At 43.9% G+C, this 25,928-nt stretch overlaps 1 protein-coding gene across 1 annotated transcript; it reads left to right on the top strand.

Moving 5' to 3' along the window:
• The first annotated feature begins 5,273 nt into the window (after positions 1-5,273).
• Positions 5,274-16,126, top strand: LOC116411035 (vomeronasal type-2 receptor 26-like). Its single transcript, XM_031902807.1, has 4 exons — positions 5,274-5,486; positions 5,776-5,896; positions 6,575-6,718; positions 15,228-16,126. The coding sequence occupies exons 1-4, from the start codon at positions 5,274-5,276 to the stop codon at positions 16,124-16,126; spliced, it is 1,377 nt and encodes a 458-aa protein (XP_031758667.1).
• Positions 16,127-25,928: the final 9,802 nt, after the last annotated feature.

Genomic DNA, 25,928 nt, shown 5'->3' with positions numbered 1-25,928 from the left:
TTTCAGGGGTCCCCCAACATTTCTGCAGCTTCTTTCCCACATAAAACTGCCCATGTGTTTATAAACTAGGTAAAGGTAAGCCATGAAATTAGTGTGCACAAGGTATATTTTGGGGTCTCTAAGTGCCATGTACTTTGATAAACCTATGTACAGTGGGCATCTAACTGTTCAGTAGACCTCTGGGGTTCATATTTAGGGTGTTTTATCTTGGTACCCAATGACCTGTAAAATAAGATGCTGCATATTGGAAGTTTTGAGGTAGTTTTTGGAAATGTCATAAAAATCAGCAAAGTTAGGAAAGCTTTGGTACTTTGGAGTAGAAAGACATGGGTACCCATTTTGAATTCAGGGGAATTTGTACTTTCCAAAAATATATGGCTTTCTTCAGTGAGTGTACTTTTTACTAGCTTTATCCCGCATATAATGATGTAAATGTGTTGATTTTGCAGAATCTGAAATGACAGTACATATGGGGGTTCAAATTGGGGCCCCTACATGCCACATACTTAGGTAAACCTATACATATTGGGCATCAAACTGTTCAGGGGACCCCTGGCGTTCATATTTAGGGTGTTTTATTTGGTTACTTTATGACCTGTAGGAGATAAGATACTATAGACTGGAAGCTTTAAAGCGATTTTTTTTAAAAATTCAAATGTTTTGATACAAACCAATAACTTTAGGAAAGCATTGCGACGTCATAGTTTGGAGTAGACAGAACGTTCTACCTATTCTGGATTCCTCAGAATCTGTTCTTTCCAAAAATGTATAATTTTATGGGATATACCTTCATTTAGTGAAATTTTTGGCCTTGAAATCTAAAGTATGCAGCTTTCTGGAGCAGTGCTTTGGGAATTTGATAGTGTCCTGCTGGGAGTTTTACAAGTGAGAAATCGCCATAAAACTATATATATTTGGTATTGGCATGTTCAGGAGACATGGGACTTTCCAGTCCGTGTATAAAATAATTTTTGTTTCTGGTGTATGTGTTTATATTATGGAAAATATTTTTTTTTCTTCATGTTTTAGACATTTAGAAGCCTATATCTTGTAACAGAATTGGAATTATACAAAAATTCCACCATATTTTGAAAGGTAAGGTTGCCCTGAAAAAAAACGATATATTGTTTTCCTGGGTAAACTAAAAGTTCCCCCGAGGAAATTCCTAAAATGAAACAGGGCAAAATGTCCAAAAACTGTCTGGCAGGACAAGTTCCACTTTGACCAAAACGGCTGGTAGTGAAAGGATTAAATCATATTTTATTAGACTTAAGGTATGGAGATCAACATTATGTAAGGATCCCTTATCCAGAAAACACCAGGTCCTGGGCATTCTGAATAACATGGCACATACCTGTAATAAGTATGAAATTTGCTATTCCCATATCTGTTTCTTATTTTACTTTGGAAAAAATGTTTTTTTTTTCTTTTATCTACAGATCAGTTACGGCTCTGCTGATCCCATATTTAATAACAGACTAGAGTTTCCATCTTTCTACCGAATGATCCCCAATGAGTTATCTGAAATTGATGCTATAATGAGCCTGATTAGGCATTTTGGCTGGAAATGGGTTGGACTTATTGTAGCGGATGATGACACTGGGCACAGGGCCAATAAGAGGCTGCAAGAAGCAATGAGCAAAGATGGCGTCTGTTTGGCCTTCCTCATTATACTCAGAGATTGGTCTCAATGTTATTGGGCATATGTCATGGAAATTAGAAAAACATTTTACAGAAGCTCGGCCAAGGTGGTCATTCTTTTTCTCAGTTCACAGTCGGTTTCCTATATTTCTGTATTATTTGATAATGATAACATTCCTCATAAAATATGGATTGCAACCTCATCTCTCTCCCTTATATCTGAGCTGAAATATTTACCAGTATTAGTAACTTTCAATGGCACTTTGGTAATTTCCTTACAACAAGGGGAGATTCCTGGTTTTAAGCAGTTTTTCTATTCCTTAAATCCATATAAATATCAACTTGATGATTTATTCCCATATATTTGGGGACTATTATTTGATTGCACCTTTACAGAGACAGACACCTCACGTAAAAAATGTACCGGGAATGAAACATTTGATGATACAGTTCTGGAATTCTATGAAGCCTTTAATTACAGAATAGCTTATGGGGTTTACACTGCAGTTTACACAATGGCTCACACTCTCCATGAACTGTACGGCACAATGACACGTTCCCCTAAATCAGCAGAGAGCCTACACATGTACTTTAAGCAATGGCAGGTACGTTCCTTTGTACAGTTATGGGAATTATACTGTGTGTTAATTGATACAGACACGAGATTCTCTGCACTTACCCATATCATAGAATAGTAACATGTTGTGCCCAGTAATAAAGTGCCCTCCCCTTTAAACCAAACAGGGATTGTTTGTTCATATATTGTAATATAGTCAGGCTGCCCAACTGTGTCCCACTCACCCCCGGTCTGGCCCGTCCTACACTCACTCACCCCCGGTCTGGCCAGTCCTACACTCACTCACCCCCGGTCTGGCCAGTCCTACACTCACTCACCCCCGGTCTGGCCAGTCCTACACTCACTCACCCCCCGTCTGGCCTGTCCTACACTCACTCACCCCCGGTCTGGCCTGTCCTACACTCACTCACCCCCGGTCTGGCCTGTCCTACACTCACTCACCCCCGGTCTAGCCTGTCCTACACTCACTCACCCCCGGTCTGGCCTGTCCTACACTCACTCACCCCCGGTCTGGCCTGTCCTACACTCACTCACCCCCGGTCTGGCCTGTCCTACACTCACTCACCCCCGGTCTGGCCTGTCCTACACTCACCCCCGGTCTGGCCTGTCCTACACTCACTCACCCCCGGTCTGGCCCGTCCTACACTCACTCACCCCCGGTCTGGCCCGTCCTACACTCACTCACCCCCGGTCTGGCCTGTCCTACACTCACCCCCAGTCTGGCCTGTCCTACACTCACTCACCCCCGGTCTGGCCTGTCCTACACTCACTCACCCCCGGTCTGGCCTGTCCTACACTCACTCACCCCCGGTCTGGCCTGTCCTACACTCACTCACCCCCGGTCTGGCCTGTCCTACATTCACTCACCCTGGTCTGGCCTGTCCTACACTCACTCACACCTGGTCTGGCCTGTCCTACACTCACTCACCCCCGGTCTGGCCCATCCTACACTCACTCACCCCCGGTCTGGCCCGTCCTACACTCACTCACTGCCAGTCTGGCCTGTCCTACACTCACTCACGCCCGGTCTGGCCCGTCCTACACTCACTCACCCCCGGTCTGGCCCGTCCTACACTCACTCACCCCCGGTCTGGCCCGTCCTACACTCACTCACCCCCGGTCTGGCCTGTCCTACACTCACTCTTATCTGATTCCATATGAATTCTACTGCTTTATTCCTTATTACAATGAATACATTTTACCTGCAACTTGCTTTCGAAGGTTAAAACTTTGAAATGACCTTTATAATGGTCACTACTGAGATCACAAGTAGACAACTTACTGAAGGTAATTGTTTGCAAAATTTTGTAAGATCTTGTAAGATTCTGTAAGATTTGTGATATGGCCCATGAGTGATTTTTGGCTGATGTATGTAATATTTATTTTAATATACTCTTAATTTCTTTATTTCCCTTTGTACTACATTTAGGGGAAACACTGTCTATGTGTCCTTTTATGCACATTTAAAGTTAAGGGAGATGATTTTATAATAATAGTGTGGTGACAGTTACCCCAATCTGTAACCTTGTTATGGGCTAAGGGGGCCCAGCCTGAAGGCCAGTTAGGGGGGGGGTGAGTGCTTATTTGTGCCCTGGGTACCCCTGGAACTATAGCGGGGTGACTGTTACCCCAATGTTTCTATATATCTGTAACCTTGTTATGGGCTAAGGGGGCCCAGCCTGAAGGCCAGTTAGGGGGGGATTTGGGGTGAGTGCTTATTTGTGCCCTGGGTACCCCTGGAACTATAGCGGGGTGACTGTTACCCCAATGTTTCTATATATCTGTAACCTTGTTATGGGCTAAGGGGGCCCAGCCTGAAGGCCAGTTAGGGGGGGATTTGGGGTGAGGGCTTATTTGTGCCCTGGGTACCCCTGGAACTATAGCGGGGTGACTGTTACCCCAATGTTTCTATATATCTGTAACCTTGTTATGGGCTAAGGGGGCCCAGCCTGAAGGCCAGTTAGGGGGGATTTGGGGTGAGTGCTTATTTGTGCCCTGGGTACCCCTGGAACTATAGTGGGGGGACTATTACCCCAATGTTGATATAGACTATAATATATATATATATATATATATATATATATATATATATATATATATATATAAATAAAGCGTTTCATAATAATGTAATTTCTAACTATATGTACTGAAGGGACCCATAGGGTTAAGTGCCCTATGGCTTCATATCCCTATCTTTCATATCTTTGCTGTTATCGGACAGAGCTTAGTCAGGTTGACCCCTCCCCCTGCAGACTGATATAGTGTCTGGCAGGAGGGAGTGGCTTCCTCTTTTGGCTGCATGCTGTGTCCTAAGCAGAGCTCCAACTGAGCCTGGACCAGACATAGGCCCAGAAGCCAATTTTTACCCTAGGGGACCTTATACCCTAGTGAAAGTCAGGGACAGGGCCCTGTGAATGAGTCTTAGCCAGCACAGTCAGTCTATTTCATAGCACCCTCTAGGAGTGGTGAGTACAGTCAGCTTATTTAGCAAGGGCAGTCATTTAGCCCCATCAAAGGAGTTAAGGGTTTAGCCTACCCGGCTCGGTTTGCCTTTCTGAAGGGACCGGTTTAGACGCAGGATTCAGGAAGGTGCTGTGCCCCTGGACCATAGTCGGCTGGAAGCATTCCCTACTGTAAGGGTATTCATCTCAGGTATTCAGCTAATACCCTACACCTCTTCAAGTTGGGCTATACTGTTCCTTCAGGGTCACGTCTACTATTCTTCATTGTGACTATTCATATCTGCTGTGTCTGTGAGTATAATACCCTGCTTGCACTATTCCATATGTGTTTTAGACAATAAATGAGTTAATAGTTCATCCGCAAGAACCTTTCTGGCGTCCATTATTATAACTGCCCTACACAGCTCTATGTAGTTGTAGTTTAACAACACCCTCAGCTCCATTATCTATCTCCCACTTAGCGGAGGCCCACTCCTAAGTATTAAGGTCGCATGTAACACATGCTCTACAGCACAGTACTAGCCTGGGTTTGCCATATCTAAGCCAAACAAGCGTTACAGTACCTTTAAATATTTTTGCAGCTAAATGCATTGATGCCACATGTGACATTTAGAACGTCTTCTGGGGACAAAATTTACTTTAAAGACAATGGAAACCCACAAGCCCGTTATGATATACTGAAATGGTACTTCTTAGAAATAGGAAATAAAAAGAGCATAAAGGTTGGAAGCTTTGATGGATCTGAATCTGATGGGAAACTATTTGTCAATGAAAGCGCCAATCTCTGGGGCCCGTACTTTTCTGAGGTAACGGCACAAATTAAATCTGTTTCCCTTGTGTGTAAGTATAAGGAAGCCACATTGGGATTTGGATACAAACCCTCTTTATCAAAAATAAAATAAAATAAAATTCACCAAAACATATCTGGGGTGAAACAAACCCTTTATTTCTTTCAGGTTTATGTTTCCCCTCCACTACTCTAGGGGCAATATGTTATGTATTATGTTTCAAGCTCTATATTAGTGTTTCAGATTTAGGGGTACCCAAGCTAGATGCCCATTTATGTACCATGTGGCCATCATTCTTGATTTGCAGGCCATGTTAGGAGGCTCCCCATTAAGCCTCTGCAGGCAGAGCATTCCTGCAGTTGGTCCCAGAACTGTTAGTTTCCATGGATGCCCTTCTCCAGGAGACACTGATAGGCTGCTGAGGATAGGTAAGTAGTGAAAGGTCAACGGTCACTTCCAAGGAACAACAGAACAGATTTTAAAATGCTCACTCAGAAAAGGAAATTTATTGATTGGGGCACCAAGCATAGAACAGCAGTACCGCATTCAGCAGCTTCTCACAAATGTGTGTGTCACTTACTTTGTGACATCATTTTTTAAGGCAAGATGCCTAGAGAAACAGGACTATATCTTGGCCATTCTCACTTCCCTACCTACTGTACCTAAAGCCGTTGGGCCACATCCTGACCATCAGACATGATTTCCTGTTGAGCAGAACATTTGCAGAACCGTTCCGGACATGGAAGTCTGCCAGGCATATTATTATGTAGGTAAAATGTTATCTGAGCCAATCTTCTGAGCAATACAAGCTCAGGTCTAAGAAGCAAAGCAAAAAATCAGATCTAACAGTAGGCACTTGTATATACAGACACACCAAATGCAGGGACCTCGGTTTAAAAGAGTCAACATGATTCATCTTCATTTCTAAATCCCAGCCAGTAAGAATGCCCCTATGTAGTTATAGATACTAATATATGTTGTTGATAAAGCACAGAACTTACTAATTAAAACTCTAAAGATGGTCCCTTTTTTGTGATGCAAATAATACATTTATTATGCACAATTATAATTGCCTAATGCTCATTATTATTGTGCTTTAAGTTAATGTTTCTATTCTACCCCACAGTGTGTCCATTCTCGCTGTAGCGAGCCCTGTAAGCCTGGATTCAGGAAAGCTAAAGTAGAAGGGGCGCCAAGTTGCTGTTATACCTGTGTACTGTGTGCCGATGGGGAAATGTCTAACATAACAGGTACGTCTGGTCTCAAAGGCAAAGGGTCTTTAATAAATGTAGAATAAGGTGGGATGGTAACAGCTGGGAACAAATGAGAAACCCTATTTTCAAAATGAAACAATTAAATACAGAGGTAAAATGTGTAGTTGCCTTTTAATGATTCTAGTTCCTTCCCCTCATAAATTCTAAAGATCTAGATACTTTGGCCCATTCCTCACAGAGCTGCTGTACACTCTGATTCACTCTGATTGTATTTCCAAGCAATGGACAGTTGCCAGTGAATAACATATTTATCAGCCTAACTTTCTAGTTCTACACTGTAGGAGAAGGCCAAGCTTTATGCTCTGAGCTTAGAACATTTAGCTGCTCTTATTTGTACCAACCCAGATATCACTGGGGTCAAGGTATCAACTAAGAAGTTTCAACTTTTTTTGCTGATGTTTTATCATAACTTACCCCCTGCTTTCCCTGCCATTTTTAACGAATATCCTGGACAAATATAACTCTCAGAATATAAAACATATATGAACATAGGAAAAATGGAAGTAATACCCGTCAACTTGTCTCAAACCCCAACAGACATTCTATAATATATATGTATCAGCCACAACTGGAAGAGAGACGGTCAGCTACCAAAATCACCAGAATATCTCCCTCATTTAAAAAGTTATATAACATGATTTCAAAGTTTTTCCATGGTTTGAACAAACCAAAATGATTCTACAAAAATGGTCCAGGTCTGGGAGAACCACTGATAGAAAATACTAAGTTGCCCACTGGGACCCTAAAGGTGGCCAGACATGGTTAGAGCTGCTTGTTTGGCGAGGTCACCAAATGACTTGAGCGTCTCCCGATATGCACGCCTCAAGTGGAACATATTGGGATAATATTGGGCCCTAGGGCAAAACGATTGAATGGAAGCTGCAGTCATAGGCACTGTCTGACAAAGGACAGCATCAATGAGCCGTTGAGGTTCCCAATCCAACGGGAAATAAAATCTGTCTGATTGAGATCTGGCCAAATTTACACTAGAGGTCAGTAATGTAGGCCCATCGGAAGTGCCCATGGTCCATTAGTAACTCTACTTTTCCTTTGTCTAGACATCTTCTAACAGTATGGTCAGTAGATTGTCCCAAGCCAAGTTCAAGGCCTGGGAGGGAGTGTATGGAGTGATGAGAGCGGATATATTGAGAGGAGCAGAAGAATGAAGGAATCTGAAAGACAGCATAAGAATTTTGTATTTAATGCACCACTTGACCTAAATCCAGAAGACAGATATTCATGGTGAGATAGAGGGGAATCTTTTAAAAGCAGATGAGATCATGTAGGCAGCTGCAGCGAGGATTGAGTTTAAGTTGGTGAAGATGTGATTCAGTAGAATGAGAGCCTGTACAAGTGTTTTAGGAGTGGAGGGGCAGAGGAGGGGACGTATTTTCACAATGTTTCTTAGAAAGAAGTGGCATGTTCTAATAAAGCATGCAAGGTGGACTGAAAATGTGAGAGATGGGTCTAAAGTGACCTGCCTTGGGAGACTGGATGTAGGGTGACATTTTTAACTATAATGTTAAACAAAGGGAGGGGGAAATGATGATAATATAAGCAGTTCTCTTGGACATGTTAAGCTTAAGGTGGTGAGCAGCCATCCAAGATGCAACAGCAGTAAGGCACTGCATGATTTTTGCCCGATGATTGAGGTCAGGGCAGGAAAAGAAGATCTGCATGTTATCCGATAGATGATAGAAGAAGCCAAAAGATGTGATGAGGTCACCAAGAGAGGGAATGTAAAGAGAGAAGAGAAGAGGCCCTAAGACAGACAATTGGGGCACCCTAACAGGTGGAGAGGTATTGTCAGAAACAGTTACAATGAAGGTGTGTATGGAGAGATAAGATGCCAACCATGATAAAGCAGAACCACTGATACCAAATGATTGGAAATGTTTTAAAAGGCAACGGTCAAATGCTGCAGAGAGATCCAGAGAGTATAGAATAAAGTCCCTGGTCTTTAGCAGCATGGATATCATAGATGGCCTTTGTTAGAGCGGTTTCAGTAGAGTGGCCTGTGCAGAAACCCAACTGAAAGGGTCTGAAAAGATGGTTGTATGCAGAAAGGTCAGCATCCAGTTGGAGACAATCCACTCATGGAACTTGGAGGTGCATGGAAAGATGCTAATTCTTACTGTCCTGTGCAGTAACAGCAATACAGGTCAGATCTCTGATGGAATGGGATCGAGAGAAAAGGTGGGTGCCAGGGAGTAGGAAAGCTGTTTTGACATTTTATTTTCAGGGACGGAGAGGAGTCAAAGGATGCTCTAGGAAGCTTTGTGCTGATGATCAGATAGAAATGGTGCTATGGGTTAGATGTATGTATGTTAATGAGTTGAGAGTAGTCGTATTTTTTAACCAGGGTCTGGAATTAGAAGCTTGTTTTTGGTGTGGGACAAGGGGGGCATGAAGGTGGGAGGCACGATTGGTGAGGGTGGGAGAGGCCATGGTGCTGACTGTGGGCAAGAGCCCAGCACACATGCTATGCTCAGTCTGGGCAATGAAGGCAGCAGTATCTGCAAGAGCAGCAGGTGGCAGGTCGCAGTGGGGCAACTGGTAGTCGCAAGACTTTGCCAGATTTCTTTGCCACCACTTCACAACCTATCCAGTCACAGCAGGCAGAGGCAGTTATAGACTGGCTCACCCAGGCTACCTCATCTGCTGCAGGCACTAACGAGCGGCAGGAGGTGGCATCACCTGCCAGATCAGTGCTTAGGGGCATGCTATGCCACTTATTAGTTGATCCTGAGGTGGACTTGAGCCCAAACACCCAGGATCTTTTGATGAGCAGACAGGTATGGGGGACATTCCTGTTTGATGAGGAGGACAGGACAGACCCTGGGTGCTGGCTCAGGAGATAACAGCAGCGGTGCAGGGGGGGAACTGTGTGTTGTTGTTAGTGATGCTGATGAAGAGCCGGCCCCACAGAGGCAGAAGACCCCACCAACCACTGCTAGGGGGGTAGGCAACAGGACAGCACTGGGCCTTTAGGTCCCCAGCCCTCCACAGCAAAGTGGTGGCCCACTATTCAGCAGCATGGGCATTTTTCACGAGTCAGTATCCGTTGGTAGCAGTATGTCAGCTCTGCCGGCAGAAAGTACATAGGGGGCAGACAGGGTCACATATGGGAACATCAGCATTAAGTTCCCATATGAAATGTTATCACAGGATGACGTGGGAGCAGCACCAAAGAGGCAGGGCACAGGGGGGCAGGGGTGCTTCCTGTCCACCTCCTCCCATTCCCCAGGGAACAGGTGCTAGCTCCCCAATCCCTGTAGCAAGGGAAGAGGATTCTGAGGCTCACAGTTAGAGGAGGCCACTGTGCAGCTCTGCCTCTTCTGCAGCCCCCTCCATCGCTTTCTCCTCCTCCTTGTAATCTCCTGTGCGGACCCTGTCCTGGCAGGTTTCCCTCCCCCAGTTCCTTGGCCACAAGGCACCTCTTTCCCCCAGCCACCCCCAAGTGCAGAGGCTCAATGCCTGCCTGGCAAAACTTCTGGCAGTGCAGCTGCTGCCCTATCAGCTGGTTGACACAGCCCCCTTCCGACAGCTGATGGCTTGCGCTGCCCCTAACTGGCGGATCCCCAGTCACCATTATTTTGCCAGGAAGGCCATCCCTGCCCTCCACCAGCAGGTGGGTGATAATGTGTCCCTGTCCCTCGACTATGCTGTCGGTGACAGGGTGCCCTGCACCACAGACATGTGGACCAGCAGGCATAGGGCGGGGCCGTATATATACTATACTGCCCACTGGGCCACCCTGATGAGTGCTGGGGAGGGTGCAGGCAGGAGCTCTCTCCTCAGGCTAGAAATGCCTCCCTGTGGGGTAAACGTGCAAACCCCACACAGCCACTTCCTCCTCCTTCTCCTCCATTATGGATGAGCCACCCCTAAAGTGTCCCCACAGTTACGCTTCAGTGCAGCAGAAGTGCTGCCAGGCTGTGCTGCAACTCCTCTGCCTTGAGGGAGCAGTCATACTGCACCTGAACTCCATACCGCCTTCCAGACTCAGGAATGGCTGATGGTTGTTCTGCTGTAGCGGTAATGTACCTTATTCCTTTCCTATCGTGAGTCTGTACCTAGCAAGCAGCCTTCCTGCAGGGTTCTTACTATCTACCTGTGCCCTGGGAAGCCTGTATACTAACGAGCTAATTATGTCCCTCAGCTGAAGGCTGTCTGGGTTCCTGTGGGAGTTTTCATGCTGCTGACACTCACTGCTATTGGGTAAGGTGTATAGGTAAGGTTTGCTATTGATGTTTCATATCTATAGTGTTTTACTGTAAGCCTGAGTCCTCTGTGCAGACACAGCAGGTATGGGTGCAGGTATGGGTGCTCGCTACACCAGGTGCTTCCAGACTGGCTGGGAGTTGCTGCTGTAGCAGTATGGTATCTCCTTCCTTTCTCCCAGGGAGTCTGCACCTAATAACCAACCTTTCTCCAGGTTTCTGACTGAAGTTTGCGTTTCACTAATGAGCCAATATTATCTTGTAAGGTGCTTATATGCTTTATGGCTCTGTGTATTTATTGTTTGGTATCTAAAGTCTCTTGTGAGTCTTCTGTGCGGACTCTGCACGTATGGGAGCTCATTATTACACCAGGTGTGCCCAGACTGGCTGGGAGTTGCTGCTGTAGCAGTATGGTGTCTCCTTTTCTCACAGGGAGTCTGCACCTTATAACTAGTGAAGAGCAAATTTTTTTGCCAGGTGTTGATTTGCAGCGAATTTCCGCATTTCGGGAAAATTCGTCGCACATAGATTTTTTTGTTGCAAATTTTCTGGCCATTTCACGAATTTTATGGTGAAATGGTACAGATTTGCTCATCACTACTTATAACCAAACTTTCTCCAGGGTTCTGACTGGAGTTTGCATTTTGCCTACAGGCCAGTGTTATCCTGTAAGGCGCTTGTATGTTTCTCGGGCTCCTTGCTATTTCTGTTTTATCTATAGATTTACATTGTGCGGTGAACCTACCATGCAGACACAGCAGGTATAGGAGCTCATTTTTTCATCAGGGGCTTCTTGGTTTAACTGGGGTTTCTGCTGTGGCAGTACTGTACCTTTTTCCTGCTTATTTTATTTCTGCAGGCCCTGGTTTTGGTCTCTGGCTCAAAAGGCAGTTTTTTCCTACCAGGTATGAGCAGAGTTGTAGTTCAACAACTCCTTTCTCTTTCTGGTGTGTTTACAGGCATTTACTTCTGTGTCTGCTAGCATGATAGGAGCCAACATTGGGAAATGTTTGATTGCTATGTGACTGTCATTTTGCATGACTGCCGGCTTGTGCTATGGCCTTTGCTGACGTATCTGTTGGGCTTTGTCCTGTTTATGGCCTTTGGTCAGCGTGGCTGCTGGTCTTGCCCCTGTTAGCTGTTTTTTTGCTATGTCTCTTGGCTTGCATGGGTGCTGTTCCTTGTTATAGACTTTGCCTTGTGTGCCATTGGCCCTGTCCCTGGTTATGGTATTTGGCTTGCTTCACCGTCAGTTCTGTTTATGGCCTTTGCCTCACTTGGCTGCAGTTCCTGGTTATGGCCTTTGGCTCGCTTGGCTACTGCCTCTGACCCCTGGCAGCAGACTTTTTGCTATAGCTTTGGCTTGCTTGGCTACTGGTCCTTGGTTTGGCCGTTTCATTGCTTAGTTGCTTGCTCTGGTTCTGGTCTTTAGCTCACTTGGCTGCTACCTCCGCTCTGGCCTTTAGCTCACTTGGCCGCTGGCTCCGGTTCTGGCTTTTGGTGTGCTTCGCCTTGTTTCCCAATTTTGGCCTTTGGCTTGTTTGCCCATTGGCTCCAGTTTTGGCATTTGGCTCGCTTGGCTGTTGGCTCTGGTTTTGGCCTTTGGCTCACTTGGCCATTGGTTTTGGCCTTTGACTTGCTTGTCAGTTGGTTTTGGTCTTTGGCTTGCTTGGAGATTGACTCAAGTTTTGGCCTTTGGTCCTGGTTCTGGTTTTTAGCCTTCTTGACTCCAGCTTTAGCCTTGGTTTGCTTGGTCACTAGCCCTAGTTCTGGCCTTTCATCACTTGGCCTCTGGCTCTGTTTTCAGTCCTTTGGCTTTCAGGGAGACTGGCCCTGCTTATAAACTTTGGCTTATAGGGATGCTGGCAATTGTATATAAGGCTGCCAGTTTTATTTGTGGTCCTTAGCACAGGTGGCTGCTGGCCTTGGCTGTAGTCCTTGGTGTATGTGGATGCCAGTCATGCTGTGGCCCTTGTTGCAGGCATGTGGTTGACTGCCTTTGATATGGTCTTGGTTCATGTCATGGTGGGCCTTGGCACTTGTGGCTGTCAACCTTGGCTGCTTTCTTGGCATGTGTGGGTGCTTGTTTTCATCTTGTATTCCACTCCTTACTAGCAATGGCTAGTTTGGGGACAGGTGTCTTTGCAGTTGCAGTAACTGAAGTGCATCAGTGGTTGCTGGTTTTACGTTTTCTTGAGAGTCAAGAATTGCAAGCACAGTGCTAGCTTATGTGCTATTGCTTGTTTGCTAGCTGTCTTTCATTCTGGTGTTGTGCATGCAGGGATGGCAGCTGGCATGTCCACCAGTGCTTTGCTTGTGTGGTGTTTGAGTTGTTTACTGGTTGTTGACATGCATGGTATATGGCTCTGCTCTGACTTTTATGCAGGGTGGCTAGCTGGGGCATTGAGTATGGGCTGGCTGTGCACTAGTCGTTCCATGCATGATTTCCAGTTGATTCCAGTCATGGTAGACTGGTTAGCTGATCTTCCATCTGCAGGTTGTACAGTTCCTAAACCTGGCCCTAACATTGCTGGTTTGGTAGCCTCTCAAATTCGGTAGCTACAGTCAGTGTAGGAAGTTGGGTTTCAGTCTGTCATGCTCTGTTGCAGGCTTGGGTCCCTAGCTTGCTTGTGCAGTAATGGGGCTTGATGGCTAGTGGGCCCTTTTGCTGTTGGTCAGTTTTCACTTGTACGTTGCATCAGATCTTAGCTGGTATTATCTTTTGCTGATCTCTGGTTGTTGTTGAGTTTGACGGATGTCAACACCAATTTAAGCTGCTACTGGTGTGCTTCGGAGCTAGATGCTTGTGGGTTGCAATTATTTTTCTAGGGCCCCAGGCTAGTGCTAAGGATTGGGGGCATAGAGGCAGCACTAGTGGAAAATGCATCACAGTTGTGGTTAACTGGCCTGTGTGTTGCTAGGCGGGTAACACCAGCGAGCTGCCCAGTGCCAGAGCTATGATTGTGGCCACTAGTGGGCAGCTGTTTTGTGACCATTTTCTTGTTGGCAGAGGATCCTCCTCAGCTGGGGTTGGATGTTTATGACAACCATCGTGTGGAAATCCCTCTGGTCCCTGAGAAGATGCTTGTAGCAGGGAATGGTCAGTTTTTTCTTGCGATGATTGATTTTTAGTTTTTAGCGTCTGTTGGATTATCATTCCCACCCCTTATAATTAGGGGTGGGGCTTGGTAGATCCAATGCGTACTGACATGGAAGGGACGAAGAAGAAAATGAGAATTTCACTTACCTTCTTATCATAAATTCCATTTCTTCTATTCCCGACATGGCAAATGTATAACAGGGGTGGGGAGGAAGTCACATAGTCTCATAGGTAAGGACTAATTTTGATTGGCTTTGGGATAGGTCCTACCTCCTGGGGGGGGCAATACTGCCCATGCGTACTGACATGTCGGGACTAGAAGAAATAGAATTTACGATAAGAAGGTAAGTGAAATTCTCATTGTTGCTACTCCTGCAAAATATCATCTAATTTCTTCTAATTTTGGGTCAGAAAAGGCTCCTAATTATATTGTTGCTATTTTCCTCATTGTGCATTTTCCAAATTGCCTGGGAGCCACTGACTGCACTCATGTTCCACTCACACCACCTTGGCTTCAACAAGAGAGCTTCTACAGTAGGAAGCCACACATCCCATCAATATCCAGGCGGTGTGTGATTCTCACATATGGATCATGAGTGTGCGATCTGGCTTTCCTGGAAGTTTCCATCTAAAAATGTTACAAGAGACATTGATGAGAAATGTATTTGTTTTTTGCCATCAAGTTACCCTAAGCCTAGTGTGCAGCAGCAATCTAGCCTATATTAGCCCCTTTGCACCATAAAGTCCAGGTTTTACCCGGTTGCCACCAAACACTTCTTGCATGAGGCTCCTGATGAGCCCCTATGGCCAGGTGAGGATGGCATAAGGTAGATTGCATCCCAAAAAATGAACTGACACTGAAATATTGTCTTTACAAAATAAGAATACAAGGATACAACAATTGACTATTTTTACAAAATGTACTTTTTTACCAATGTGGCATGTTTATAACCATGCACAGATCTCAGGTCAATGCTGGGCAGGTAATGTAGGCCTTTGTAGATAATGTAGGCTTCTGGCAGCCAACGGTTGCTCTAGTTCCAAGTAACAACCAACACTTTTTGCATTTCTTTGGGATGATTAACTAGTTAGTTGGCTGATAACAATCCAAAGTTGTACCCAAAAATCTAATATCTAACTGTTCTGTTTTTTTTTGCTACAGATGCACAGATTTGTATGAAATGCTCTAAATATGAAAAATCAAATTCTGTAAGAAACCGCTGCATTCCGAGGAATATAGATTACCTTTCCTATGGAGACCAGTTGGGTTCTACACTATCCTCCATCTCTGTAATATTATCCGTCACTTGTGCTGTAATCCTGGGAATCTTTATAAAGTACCGCGAGACTCCTATAGTGAGAGCCAACAACCGATATCTCAGCTGTCTCCTCCTCATCTCTCTCATGTTGTGTTTCCTCTGCACTTTATTATTCATTGGGCGCCCAACTCAGATATGTTGTCTCCTCCGACAAGTAACATTTGGGATTGTATTTACTATTTCTGTTTCTTCTGTGTTGGCTAAAACTCTCACAGTTATTATTGCCTTCAATGCCACAAAGCCTGGGAGCAAGCTGAAGAAGTATGTAGGAACCCAACTGGCCATAATTTTAGTCATTGCATGTTCTTTAGTTGAGATTGTCATGTCTGCTGTGTGGATGGCCTCCAATCCCCCATTTCCAGAGGCTGATACTCTCTCTGACCCAGACTATATTATTCTGCTGTGCAATGAAGGATCAGTCACTTTCTTCTTCTGTATAATTGGATATATGGGAACGTTGGCCCTACTGAGTTTCATTGCTGCATTTCTAGCCAAGGATTTCCCTGACCGATTTAATGAGGCTAAAAACATCACTTTCAGTATGTTGGGGTTCTGTAGTGTGTGGGTGGCATTTGTCCCTGCATACCTGAGCAGTAAGGGCAGTAGAATGGTGGCAGTTGAGATATTTGCCATCTTATCCTCCAGTGCTGGGTTACTGGCCTGTATATTCATTCCCAAGTGCTATATCATATTTCTAAAGCCTGAACTGAACACAAAAGAAACCATTATTAGAAAACAATAGAACTATTTATAGCTAATAATCGTTGTAAATCATTGGGAGCACGAAGAAGAGAAATATCTCTTTTTACGTAGTTACATGGTTAATTTGAGTTAGAAAAAGGCAATAAAGTTTAAGTCCAATGAATAACTACCAGTGTATTTCTCTCCCTACATATATGAAATGTATTAAACCCAGGCACACAACTCAAAAGGGATAATCTTTGTTTTGGTTTATGAGAGCCTTTTGGTTCTAGAGACTAAATCCTGCTCTTTACAAGGTCACTATTAGAGAATACATGCAGCTTGATATATAGGACCTCCACAAAGGGGTGTTTAAACCAAAAAGTCTAAAAAAAACCCCCTCTCTTTAGTATTCAGGTTGGGGTTTGTGGAAGTCTGGCCATGTCTGAGACATAACAAAAATAGGGTAGATGGATCAGCATCCTGATGAAGACAGAGCAGAACAGACAATCTTGGCCCAATAAATAAGTCAGTGTTGGTTTCACCCAATCAGTACAGTGAGCCAAACTGAAACAGGCACCAAGGTATCTTGATTTAATGTTACTTAAGTTGTGGCCCCATGCGTTTAATAAAAGAGATATCCCAAGGAGAGACTGTAATCTTTGGGGAGAGAAATGTACAGTGGATATAAAAAGTCTACACACCCCTGATAAAATGTCAGGTTCCTGTGCTGTACAAAAATGAGACAAAGATAAATCATTTCAGAACTTTTTACACCTTTAATGTGACCTATAAACTGTACCACTCAACTGAACAACAAACTGAAATCTTTTAGGTGGAGGGAAGAAAACCAAAAAAAAACTAAAATAATGTGGTTGCATAAGTGTGCACACCCTCTTCTAACTGGGGATGTAGCTGTGTTTAGAATTAACAATCACATTCAAAATCATGTTAAATAGGAGTCAGCATACACCCACCATCATTTAAATGCCTCTGATTAACCCCAAATACCGTTCAGCTGCTCTAGTTGGTCTTTCCTGACTTTTTTTAGTCGCATCCCACAGCAAAAGCCATGGTCCCCAGAGAGCTTCCAAAGCATGAGAGGGATCTCATTGTTAAAAGATATCAGTCAGGAGAAGGGTACAAAAGAATTTCCAAGGCATTAGCTATACCATGGAACACATCATCAAGTGGACGAAATATGGCACAACAGTGACATTATCAAGAACTGGACGTCCCTCCAAAATTGATGAAAAGACAAGAAGAAAACTGGTCAGGGAGGCTACCAAGAGGCCTACAGCAGAGTGGTACATGTGACAACAATCTCCCGTATTCTTTATATGTCTGGACTATGGGGTAGAGTGGCAATGGGAAAGCCTTTTCTTACGAAGAAAAACATCCAAGCCAGGCTACATTTTGAAAAAACACGTCTGAAGTCTCCGAAAAGCCTGTGGGAAAAGGTGTTATGGTCCAAGGTTGAACTTTTTGGCCATAATTCCAAAAGAACCCCATACCCACATTGAAGCATGATGGGGGCAGTATCATATTTTGGGGCTGTTTGTCTTCAGCTGGACTGGGGCCTTAGTTAAGAGAGGGAATTATGAACAGTTCCAAATACCAGTCAGTATTGGCACAAAACCTTCAGGCTTCTTCTAGAAAGCTGAACATGAGGTGGAACTTCATCTTTCAGCATGACAACGACCCAAAGCATACATCCAAATCAACAAAGGAATGGCTTCACTGGAAGAAGATTAAAGTTTTGGAATGGCCCAGCCAGAGCCCAGACCTGAATCTGATTGAAAATCTGTGGGGTGATCTGAAGAGGGCTGTGCCCAGGAGATGCCCTCACAATCTGACAGATTTGGAGCGTTTCTGCAAAGAAGAGTGGGCAAATCTTACAAAGTCACAATGTCCCATGCTGATAGACTCATACCCAAAAAGACTGGAATAAAATCAAAAGGTGCTTCAACAAAGTATTAGTTTAAGGGTGTGCACACTTATGCAACCACATTATTTTATTTTTTTTTGGTTTTCTTCCCTCCACCTAAAATAATTCAGTTTGTTGTTCAGTTGAGTGGTACAGTTTATTGGTCACATTAAAGGTGGAAAAAGTTCTGAAATGATTTATCTTTCTCTCATTTTTGTACAGCACAGAAACCTGACATTTTATCAGGGGTGTGTAGACTTTTTTTTATTTCCACTGTAAATATATTACTGCCCTGTGTCAGTTCTTATTGCTGCATATTGTTTACCATTATATACACATATTGTATCTGTATTGTTATTTCATGTTCTTCCTTATTAGTATTAATAAACTGTTATACTTTATTCATAGACAAGGAGTTTGTGGTGTTCATTGTTCATATATTTTATTTAGGGAATAATAATGAAGTAAACTTTAGAGAATAATCTTTATCCCCATTTGTAAAAGATTTTGATGCTCAAGAATTTGGCACCAATTTCTCTTTTGGGTTAACAGGAAGTCCTCCAGTGGCCATTTTAAATGCATTGGCGCCCTTGTTTCACCCCTTCACTTTGTTATTGGAAAGCAATGGGAGAGGAGTGAAAGTGCTGCTGCTGTTGTGCTATGGTCCATCACAGTAGGGGTAGGGAGGAGGAGGAGTGGTGGGGGGAGCAGGTAGGATGGGGGGCTGCTGGGGAGGCAGTTGGTGGGGTAGGGGGTGGGAGTTGGGAGGAGGAGGGTTGGGGGGACAGGACTTGCCTGAGTGGGGCCAAGAGGAGGAGGAGGAGGGGGCTGAGACTCAGGCAAGTCTTGAGCCCCATGGGGTGGTATTAGTTAGGGAACCCCAGGGGGAGGAAAATAGTTGGGAGGTTAGGGAAAGTGCACCAGACCCTTGGGAGGGGGAGAGAGAGGAGGCCCAAGAGGCCTGGGTTAGCACAAGGAGGGGGGCAGCTAGAGGGCAGGGGGGTGGCTAGGGAGGAGGGGCAGCAGCAACCCTCTGCTGAATTGAGGAGGAGGAGGCTGGGCCCAGCCACAGAGCAGGGCCAAGATTCACCAGTGAGGAAAATTTGGCAATGGTTGAGGAAGTAGTGAGACGATGGGACTATCTGTTTGGTGCCAGGTCCTGTCAGGTCACCGCTGCCAGAAGAAGAGAACTGCAGCAGCAAGTAGCGGATCATGTGAGTGCTGTAGGCGCTATATGCTGTGATCACCACACGGTGTGTAATCGCTTTAGCAACCTAAAGAAGTGCGTGAGAGCAAGGGCACAGAAGGTGGGCGTAGGGCCACCCTTGGACCTCCAGTTCAAGCCCTTTGATTGCTGCCTTCTGCAAGTAGTTGGTGTAGAGGTCTTTGGAGGGCTGCCAGGCAAATTCTTGGACTCAGATAGGAGACGTAAATTTTTATTTTGAATTTTAAAGCACTTATTTCATGCTGAAAGCCTTTATTTAAAGGGGTGGTTCACCTTGAAGCTACTTTTTATTATGCTATAGAATGGCTAATTCTAAGCAACTTTTCAATTGGTCGTCATCATTCAAAAACTGCAACAAATAAATAATGACCACCAATTGAAAAGTTGCTTAGAATGAGCCATTCTATAACATAATAAAAATTAACTTCAAGGTGAACCACAGCTGCAGAGTTAGAAGAAAGTATAATTGCATAGTTACATAGTAAGTTGGGTTGAAAAAAGACATACGTCCATCACGCCTATATATAACCTGCCTAACTGCTATATTGATCCAGAGGAAGGCAAAAACCCTCATCTGAAGCCTCTCTAATTTGCCGCAGAGGGGAAAAAATTCCTTCCTGACTCCAAGATGGCAATCGGACCCTAACCCTGGGGCAACTTCTACTGAGAGCTATCTCCCCTACCCCTGTATTCCCTCACTTGTACTGAGAGCTATCTCCCCTACCCCTGTATTCCCTCACTTGTACTGAGAGCTATCTCCCCTACCCCTGTATTCCCTCACTTGTACTGAGAGCTATCTCCCCTACCCCTGTATTCCCTCACTTGTACTGAGAGCTATCTCCCCTACCCCTGTATTCCCTCACTTGTACTGAGAGCTATCTCCCCTACCCCTGTATTCCCTCACTTGTACTGAGAGCTATCTCCCCTACCCCTGTATTCCCTCACTTGTACTGAGAGCTATCTCCCCTACCCCTGTATTCCCTCACTTGTACTGAGAGCTATCTCCCCTACCCCTGTATTCCCTCACTTGTACTGAGAGCTATCTCCCCTACCCCTGTATTCCCTCACTTGTACTGAGAGCTATCTCCCCTACCCCTGTATTCCCTCACTTGTACTGAGAGCTATCCCCCCTACCCCTGTATTCCCTCACTTGTACTGAGAGCTATCCCCCCTACCCCTGTATTCCCTCACTTGTACTGAGAGCTATCCCCCCTACCCCTGTATTCCCTCACTTGTACTGAGAGCTATCTCCCCTACCCCTGTATTCCCTCACTTGTACTGAGAGCTATCTCCCCTACCCCTGTATTCCCTCACTTGTACTGAGAGCTATCTCCCCTACCCCTGTATTCCCTCACTTGTACTGAGAGCTATCTCCCATAACCCTGTATTCCCTCACTTGTACTGAGAGCTATCTCCCCTACCCCTGTATTCCCTCACTTGTACTGAGAGCTATCTCCCCTACCCCTGTATTCTTTCACTTGTACTGAGAGCTATCCCCCCTACCCCTGTATTCCCTCACTTGTACTGAGAGCTATCTCCCCTACCCCTGTATTCCCTCACTTGTACTGAGAGCTATCCCCCCTACCCCTGTATTCCCTCACTTGTACTGAGAGCTATCTCCCCTACCCCTGTATTCCCTCACTTGTACTGAGAGCTATCTCCCCTACCCCTGTATTCCCTCACTTGTACTGAGAGCTATCCCCCCTACCCCTGTATTCCCTCACTTGTACTGAGAGCTATCTCCCATACCCCTGTATTCCCTCACTTGTACTGAGAGCTATCCCCCCTACCCCTGTATTCCCTCACTTGTACTGAGAGCTATCCCCCCTACCCCTGTATTCCCTCACTTGTACTGAGAGCTATCTCCCCTACCCCTGTATTCCCTCACTTGTACTGAGAGCTATCTCCCCTACCCCTGTATTCCCTCACTTGTACTGAGAGCTATCTCCCCTACCCCTGTATTCCCTCACTTGTACTGAGAGCTATCTCCCCTACCCCTGTATTCCCTCACTTGTACTGAGAGCTATCTCCCATACCCCTGTATTCCCTCACTTGTACTGAGAGCTATCCCCCCTACCCCTGTATTCCCTCACTTGTACTGAGAGCTATCTCCAATAACCCTATCCCAGGGATTCAACCACTTGCACATTTGCTATACGTTCTGGGCCATTAGAGATCACTAGATCCAGTATAGCATGGTTCCTGGTTGGCTCCTCAACAACCTGTGACATAAAGTTGTCATGCAGCAAGTTTATAATATATAGGTGCTTTGGAATGTTGGGTCTGAGAAGCTAAAACCTCATTTCTGTTGCTTGGACGTGTCACTCCTGTTACCAACCTTCTGGGAGACGGACCTGCTATGGAGAAGTGCCAGACATTCCGGCCTTTGCTGCTAACTGCCACATTCAGGTGACTACTGTAGGGAGTGTGTGTGGGGGGGTCATAATATTATATCTCATAATTTACTGTAGGTAATGTTTAACACAAGGAGAACACTACACAACTGTGCAAACAGTTGTGTCATTATATGGTAAATAGCTTACAACTTACATTGTCAGGGGGGGTTGCATGCATTTGTTTGTGTGTTAACAACAGTACAAAACATCAAAGCCACTTTTTATGGAGGAGTGATTTTCCCAGGGAAGACTGCACGCTGCTGAGACTCAGAAGGATGCGACTCTTGCCCAGCTGTGTGACATCCCATTGGCTGTGTTCCCTCCAATCAATGTCCCCTTACTGGTTGGAGCAATAACTTTACCTTCACACCTTCTTGCCTTTCAGAACTAAATTGATCTAAAAAATGACGATGTTCAAGCAAAATAAAGTAAACAAAAACCATTTTGAATTTGTCAAATGAATGACAGAATCATAATAGATATCGAATCAATACTTTAAACATCCAGAGAGGTGTATAGATGTTTTTTTCAAACAAAACAAATATTTGAACATTTCCACAAAAAATATAAATATTTACTGTAGGCCTAGGGGGCATTAGAAACCCGGTGTCAGCATGCTATTTAGGTTATAACCGCCCCAACACAAATTAGCGGCTCCACCAATCACTTGTGCTCCGTAGCCATTTTTGAGAAATGACCAGAAACTGCTCAATTATTTTTTGTTATACAGTATCTAGAAGAATTAAGTCTAAAACAACTGGACTTTCTGAGTTTTTTCTTGAAAACGTTTCACCACTCATCCGAGTGGCTTCTTCAGTTCCAATGACTGGTAGGGAATTCCCCGGGATTTAAACTCTTGATGGTAGTACAGTCACAGGCATCCAATCACAATGGTTCCATTGAACTTGTTCAGTTAGGTGTTAGCTGAAACTGACAGGTGTAAGAAGAAGGTATGATCTATTTTCAACAAACATCACATTCCTGTGTTTTTCAAACCCAGCAACACTCTGAGACAAAAGCTGGTACATCCTAAAGACCCTACACCCAAGCACATGAAAAGTAATGTGGTCTATGCTGTCCAGTGTAGTGAAGAGTGCTCTGACTTATACATTGGGGAGATCAAACAACCTCTCTGTAAGAGAATGGCTCAACATAGGCGGGCGAACTCCTCAGGACAAGACTCAGCAGTCTATCTACACCTCAAGGAAAAAGGTCACTCTTTTGAGGACAGTAACGTGCATATTTGTGACCGAGGGGACAGATGGTTTGAAAGAGGCCATTGATGCCAGCCTGGAAAAACCATCCCTGAACAGAGAAGGGGGCCTGTGACACCGCTTGTCACCTACATACAATGCCGCTTTGACATCCTTACCCCGGCAGTTTCACAACAGTTCACACTTCCAGTCATGTACTTTGAAGGATTAACCCCTGCATCAATGGGAATCATGGTATCAATGTGGCAGGATCATACCTTCTTACACCTGTCAGTTTCAGCCAACCCCTAACTGAATAAGTTCAATGGAACCATTATGAATGGATGTCTGTGACTGTACTACCCCCAAGGGTTTAAATACCGGGGAATTCCCTACCAGTGGTGAGTGGTGAAACATTTTCAAGAAAAAGTCCAGTTGTTTTAGTCTTAATTCTACTAGATACTGTATATCATGACCTGGATGAATGAGAATCTTCAAAGACAATTTTAGTTATTAATAGTTGACTTGTGTTCCTGGAATTTTGCCCCTAACACTGAGGGGTTTGTCCTACATAATATCCACATGAATATTTGATCACATAAATAACATATGAATTTGCATATATAATATCCTTTAATCCTTATACCCTTCCTGGGGAGATATAGACACAGATACCCATTTTAGATGTGGGCGAATGTGTACTTTCCAAAAATATATGACTTTTTGGGGTGAGTGTACTTTTTACTAGCATTATCCCACATATAATAATGTAAATGTGTTGATTTTGCTGGAGCTGAAATGACAGAAATTATAGATCATATGGGGGTATGTTCCCATTGGGGCCCCTACATGCCACATACTTAGGTAAACCTATACATATTGGGCATCAAACTGTTCAGTGGACCCCTGGTGTTCATTTTTAGGGTGTCTTATCTTGGTACCTAATGCTATGTGGGAGATAAGATGCTGCAAAGTGGAAGCTTTGAGGGGATTTTTGGAAATGTCATCAAAATTGGCAACTTTTAAAAAGCTTTGTGGCTTGGTACTTTGGAGTAGAAAGACATGGGTACCCATTTTAGATTCGGGGGAATGTGTACTTTCCAAAAATATGACATTCTGGGGTGAGAATACTTTATACTAGCTTTATCCCACATATAATGATGTAAATGTGTTGATTTTGCAGGAGCTAAAATGACAGAAATGATAGATCATATGGGGGTATGTTCCCATTGGGGCCCCTACATGCCACATACTTAGGTAAACCTATACATATTGGGCATCAAACTGTTCAGGGGACCCCTGGTGTTCATATTTAGGGTGTTTTATTTGGTTACTTTATGACCTGTAGGAGATAAAGTAATATAGACTGGAAGCTTTGAAGAGATTTTTAATTTTTTTTATAAATTTTGATAAAAACCAATAAATTTAGGAAAGCATTGTGACTTGATAGTTTGGAGTAGACAGACAGTTGTGCCTATTCTGTATTCCCCAGAATCTGTTCTTTCCAAAAATGTACAATATTTTGAGATAAACCTGTTAGTCAAATTTTTGGCCTTGAAATTAAAAGTATGCAGCTTTCTGGAGCAGTGCTTTGGGAATTTGGTAGGGTACTGCTGGGAGTTTTCAACCTATACAAGTGAGAAATCTAAAACTATATATATTTGGTATTGGCACATTCAAAAGACATGGGATTTTCCAAATCATTTGTATTTTCATTCATAAAATATTTTTTGTTTCTGTTATGTGTCTTTATATTATGGGAAATTTGATTTTTTTTTCATTTTTAGACATTTAGAAGCCTATATCTTGTTACGGAATTGGAATTATACAAAAACTCTACCATATTTTGAAAGCATAAGTTGTCCTAAAAAAAACGATATATTGTTTTCCTGGGTAAACTAAAAGTTCCCCTGAGGAAAGGCCCCTAAAGTGAAACAGTGCAAAATGTTCAAAAACTACCTGGCAATACAAGTTCCGCTTTGACCAAATAGCTGGCAGTAAAAGGGTTAAAGAATGTTGTTTTGTTGCACCCAAGGTCCTTCTCCCTATTCGTCCACTAATTTCCCATGCCATTTATTGGCCACACGAGAAAAGGAGGGGTTTGTAAACTTATTGCAAGATGATGGAATGCACCAAGTTTTCAACAAATGCTAAAAAATATGTTCAAGGAAAACTGTACCCCCAAATAATGTAAGTCTCTAAAATATATATATATATTTCATAAACCAGCTCATATGTAAAACCCTGCTTCATCTAAATAAACCATTTTCAGAAAAATATACTTATTTAGCAGTATGTGCCATTGGGTAATCGTAAATAGGAAACTGCCATTTTAAGTACTAAGGGCCGCCCCCTGGGATCATAGGATTCATAATGCACATAAACAAGCCAAGGCACACACACATGCTAGGCCCCATCAGCCAATGAATGGACAGAGTTCTGCCTTTTGCTCCCACACTACTTCCTGTTACAGTAAGAGCTGCATCACTTCCTGTCAGCTGATCTCTGGGGGAGCACACAGCCCATCACTAAATGGCGGCTCAAGGGAAAGGCTGTAAAAGGGCAATATTTACTGATATATATATTCCAGTTTGGGGAGATTCTTTAATAGGCACTTAACATAATATAAACTGTCTGTTGGTTACGTATTCATTCTGGGGGTATAGTTTTCCTTTAACAACAGTGGTAACCAAAATAAGTAAACAACACATAATCTCACACATGTATAATATACTATCATGCTATCAGTATCCCCTCCCTGGCATAGCATAGTAACTGGAACACCAATTGCATTCCAAACAGCAGGAATGGCCCATTTTTGGGGGGTGCAATAGATGTTTAGGGAACATTCTCCCCCACAATAGTGCAGACAATTCTGGACTCTGAACATAAGACATAGGCAAACACTCTTTAATACATTGATTTTTTTTGTGCATTTTATTTTCTTCTCACTGCTGCCCACGGGGCATTAACGTGTATAATTTAGTGCTGACATTCGCCTTTGGGCCCGTTTTAACTCTGATGAAAAAATAATCTCCTCACTGGAATGGACTTTGTCTTAAAATTCACACGTGAAAATGATATTTAATCGTCGGCTAAAGCTGTTGGATAGTGACAATACT

This window comes from Xenopus tropicalis, chromosome 5 (genome assembly GCF_000004195.4).
Source record: "Xenopus tropicalis strain Nigerian chromosome 5, UCB_Xtro_10.0, whole genome shotgun sequence".
NCBI classification, from domain to species: domain Eukaryota; kingdom Metazoa; phylum Chordata; class Amphibia; order Anura; family Pipidae; genus Xenopus; species Xenopus tropicalis.
This window is presented reverse-complemented; position numbering and strand designations above follow the sequence as displayed.

What these genes read in the sequence shown, in the direction of transcription:
- LOC116411035 (XM_031902807.1), top strand. Translation starts at nt 5,274, where the DNA reads ATGCCACATGTGACATTTAGAACGTCTTCTGGGGACAAAATTTACTTT. An exon ending in GGGGCCCGTACTTTTCTGAG is followed by an intron (nt 5,487 to 5,775) that starts GTAACGGCACAA and finishes CTTGATTTGCAG; the next exon opens with GCCATGTTAGGAGGCTCCCC. An exon ending in GGAAATGTCTAACATAACAG is followed by an intron (nt 6,719 to 15,227) that starts GTACGTCTGGTC and finishes TTTTTGCTACAG; the next exon opens with ATGCACAGATTTGTATGAAA.